Genomic DNA, 4,472 nt, shown 5'->3' on the forward strand with positions numbered 1-4,472 from the left:
TTCTTTGCTATTTACCTCTCTGCATGATCGATGATGTAATTACTATCGTATCTACTCTGATCGATGCCACAGTGACGGTCTCTAACGTCATTCGCAGCCTTTGGGCAATCTTCGCTCTCCCTATAACGATCGTCGTATCGTTCCTAGTGGTAAGATATTTCATTGCTTCAGCAGTGGATCTCTTGATATTAGGTTCTTGCATTGGTTGCATTCAATTGGTATATAACATGGATCCTCGTGCTACGTCATGTAATACTACGAGGAACATATTCTTCAGCACGACACTGGTCATTCTAGTTGGGTCCCTTTAAAGACTTTATGAAGGCGAGAGCGAAGCGCTTAGCAGCGGAAGAGGCTGCGGCAGCAGAAAAGAAGAAGAAAATGGAAGAGGCCACAAAAAATAAGCAGATACGAAGACGAGTAATATGGTTCAGGGGTTAGAGTAGGAGTTTGATCAGTTGGAGATACCTGGTTCGATTCTAGGTACGTATAGGTCTTTTCGGCCCATACACCTCGAGACGCTACTCCTCCGAGTCGACCACCCGCCGCAGACCGGTCTTTCTCCCAGCGCCGATGAGCATTGGTTATTGAGGTGGGAGTTGTATCTTCCGATTCGTGGCAATTTATGGATAAGGTACCGGCTGAGCATTTGTAATGGTGCGATAGGAGATTTCTGAGTGTTCATCAATTCTGTATCCCGAGCACTGCCACAAGCAGATTGATTTATCCACACCAATTCGCCATGTCGTATAGTAATGGTCAAGGGAGCTTGGATGTGCACTGGTTGACCTCTCTTGTACTTTTTTTGCAAATCAATCTCGCATAGGGCGGGCAAGCCCTTTTTGTCACCACGACGCATATGTTGTGTGGGGAACTCTTGTGGGGGAGGCAGGTCAACTTGGCCTCGATTACAAAGCAAATAAATTCAGATTGGCTCTTTTAATGATATCTACTAGCAGTAGCTCATGGGTTGATCTTGACTCGCCTGAGATGGCACCGTTGATTGAATGGTAAGTTATGGAGTATCTTTTGTTCGTCATACAGTGTAGGTATGAGCTTCGACCTGAACAGAGGCGGGATATACCCAAGCCCTACGTGGTGGGATCACTCAGTAGGATAGAACGTAGGGAGGGGGTGGTATGTATGCGAAGTTGAGGAGCGAGCGGTCTTCGCGCCATGGAATTATATTGGAGGGTGATGTCAGATGATTCGACCAGTTTGCCGAGGATCTTAGCCCGACCGGCGAACGAGGAAAAGAAGAGATTAATGGCGAGCGGTTCGGTGATGGAAGAGTGTAGTCTGCCGAAACAGGCGAGGAAGGAAGATAAGAGGCGTCGTGAAGCTATGAGGAAGTAGACATAGTAGACATAGTATAAGTGTGGATGTAGTAAGCGGTTCAAGTATTAGCCCGACTCGGAGGGAGTGATTCGGCTCGTATTGTAGCCATTTTCCATAGCATTTGCTCTTTGATCGTATCTTCAACAGGAAAGTGGAGCTGTGACTTCAGGTTATTGAACACTATAGAAGCCACTTGTAAGGAGTATAGTCGAGCTATGGTCGATTGCCAATATCGAGGACAGCCACCTATAAAAGATCCGATGCGAAGAGGATATAAGTTGCCGGTCGTAGCGGGCCTGATTTGTATCTTACCACTTGGACCCTAAGATATTTTTCAGTTCCACATTGTTCCTTCGGCTGTCCGTAGTGGGCCTTTGTCTCTCCTGAGGGAATCTGTTGGAGAAGTCGGTGATGCAGTGGTGACAGTTTTACTCGTATGGGAGAAGGAGAATAACGACGAGAACGACGAAGCTACTTTTGAGGAGATCACAGGGCATCTTGTGCTCTTCGACGAGGCGTTCAATCTGCTGTTGAAGGGAGTCTCGGTAATAATTTCGTGGCGCGGTGACGGACTCTGCTATTGTATCTACTATGTAGGCTCGAGAGAGGTTTAGTGATCGAATTTCGTGGCGCGCCCCATCCCTATTCATTCGGGGAGTGAATGTTGTATGGGTTCGTAGAGGAGGGAAGGAGTATTGAATCCTAAGGTCGGGCATGGTGAATGTGGAAAGGATATATGGCGGGGCTTGTCGGGCACCTTCCATGAATGGATAATTCGTTTCTATACTTTGTATGTCTTTTGTTGTTGAAGTTGTTGTTGACAAATCTGGTGTTTTCTTCACTGCTGGATGGTGCAGAAGGGCATGGTATTTGGTGTGTTTCAGTTAGGCGTATCTTTCTTTTTCCTTCTATCTCTCTCGAGAGGAAGGAATAGATCCTCAAAAGGTCAGGAGTATCGTCGCTTTGGACAACAGCAGTTGAAGAAGAACTCAGCTTGTTGTTGTCATCGTATACTTTTTGGTGGTTCAAGTAGTGGAGGAGCTCTTCGTATTGTGAATAGCCCCTTCGTAAAGCAAATATCCTATTGGAAATAGTTAGCTGCCGCTCCTGTTTGAAGGCAGTCAAAGAGACCCTACTAGCTGCTCTTCGTACAATAACACCGTCTACTACTACTGCTGCTCCATCCAACTCGACTGGCCAAGTAGTAGTACCGCAGCCAGAGATTGAACCTGGCTCCTCCTCCTCCTCCTCCTACCAACACAGCAGAAGAAGCCACCAAACGAAGGAATCTAGTAAAGCAGTGTCGACTAGCAACTCATCAAGTAGAGTGAAGAGAAGCATTGACCACCCAAACGCAGAAGATATGGGGTGTGCAAGGTCAAGTCAATCCCAACCGCCAGGTATGGACCACTGATAGGGTTGTCGTAGCAGGATGGTGTATTTTCAGGAGGGAATGGTAGTAATAGTAAACAACAAACACTAAAGGCGATCGCTGCTTCCAAGGAACAGCACCCTATACCAAGGGATACCAACACGTAAGAGGGCCAACACACTAGCAGGACTATGGCCATGGTGATCTGTTGATATTGATTTCAAGATTCGGACGTTGGGGGGTATTCCTAATATGAATAGACTCCCATCCTGTATATCGATTATTAGCAATGCTATGTGGATGTCGATTGTGGTCGTATCCTTTGAGCGCCTACTATGAAGTCCATAGTATTAAGTTAGGTGGTATCATCTTGATATTAGGTTGGACGTGAGTGTGGATCGAACCTACGACCCATTCGAAGCCGATCACATCGACAAGCAAGCGCTCGATGGTTCGGCCGATTTCGTTGTTCGAATATTCAACATGCAATGTCGCTCCTTACCGGAGAGGATGTCTACTAAACTAAGGATATGCTGGGCAGGTAAGCGCTAGTGGCAGCGAAATCTTCGCTGTGCGCATCAGCGGTGATGATATCTTTGGTAATATCATTGTTGTTTCCTGTATAGGAAGTGTGTATGAGACCGGATGGCGATGGTCAGCTGACCCTCAGTGGACGTCGGAGCCTATACGATTCAAGTGGCATTATAAACCGAGTCCTAATAACAATAGAGGGATCGCTGGCAAGTTTGTTAAAGTGGATGTAATACACGTAGCGGGCGGATTCGACCCTTGGAGTGAATAGGGCAGTTTTCTACTCCCTAGCCTCCCTCTGTAGAAGCTCTGATCGTTTCCATGTTGATGTAATTGTAGTACCCTACTTCGTATATCGCTACCAGTGTTAGTATTTGAACCTCCATCTACGATAGTGATATCTCAGGTCATCCAGAAGCTTCCAGATGGAAGTGAATGTTGTCGTGGGGCTGTTAAAGTATCGATGCTTACGATTGCCACTGGTCCAATGCATCACGATATTGGATTGGAGCCCCCTCTATCTGAAGAAGATGATGATGGTCATGATCATCTACATCATCATCAACACAATACTGATGTACAGCATGCTGAGTGGCCTAAGGGGATGACTCCTAAGGCTAAGTTGGCCGAATCTGGCGTCGGTAAGATACATATAGGAATCAACTCTGTTACCTTATCGGGCTCCCCCTTCCCTTTGCTGTCCGCGTTTATGTTGGGGATCTTCGTTGTGTATGCGTGCAGTTAGCTGAAGAGACTGATTTATATCAGGTTCGAGCCGTCTGGTAATGAGTATCAAGATGGCACAACAAGGGAAGATATACTTGCAGACTCAGGAGGCCTCTATCGACTTTGGTAAGGCACGACGACGACGACCATTATAGGTTTGGTCCTCACTCACTGTCTATTAGGAAGTGGACATGAGGCTCATTCAGAAGTAGCACCTCCGCCATATGTTGATGATTCTGCGATGGGTAAGCTGAAGGTCCCCGGTTCGAATCCCACAACAGGCATTGCTATTCAGGTCCCTCATTCGTTGCTTCTAGTGAGCTTGTAGCGTCCGCGGAGCCTGGGGCTGCGCCTTCCCTTGTGTTTGACGGAACGCGTGATTTGGTGGAAGGCAGTCAGCACACCGGCCGGCATTATTTATTGGCATACAACATAACAGGGCTCACTTCTTAGTAATAATATTACTTCTTGCATCGCTCCGCTGTGGTTAGCGATAAAATCGGTC

At 46.9% G+C, this 4,472-nt stretch overlaps 2 protein-coding genes across 2 annotated transcripts; both read left to right on the forward strand.

Moving 5' to 3' along the window:
- Positions 1–23: 23 nt before the first annotated feature.
- Pmar_PMAR006212 (hypothetical protein) lies at positions 24–591 on the forward strand (the record flags this gene model as incomplete). The annotated part of the gene is made up of 4 exons (XM_002774539.1): positions 24–149; positions 193–249; positions 298–420; positions 484–591. 4 exons carry the CDS (start codon positions 24–26, stop codon positions 589–591), a joined length of 414 nt encoding a protein of 137 aa, XP_002774585.1.
- Positions 592–3,193: 2,602 nt separating this feature from the next.
- Pmar_PMAR006213 (hypothetical protein) lies at positions 3,194–4,295 on the forward strand (the record flags this gene model as incomplete). Its single annotated transcript, XM_002774540.1, has 5 exons — positions 3,194–3,251; positions 3,337–3,470; positions 3,648–3,882; positions 4,010–4,093; positions 4,150–4,295. 5 exons carry the CDS (start codon positions 3,194–3,196, stop codon positions 4,293–4,295), a joined length of 657 nt encoding a protein of 218 aa, XP_002774586.1.
- Positions 4,296–4,472: the final 177 nt, after the last annotated feature.

The sequence above is a fragment of the Perkinsus marinus genome, assembly GCF_000006405.1.
Source record: "Perkinsus marinus ATCC 50983 genomic scaffold scf_1104296958234, whole genome shotgun sequence".
Taxonomy (NCBI): Eukaryota; Perkinsozoa; order Perkinsida; family Perkinsidae; genus Perkinsus; species Perkinsus marinus.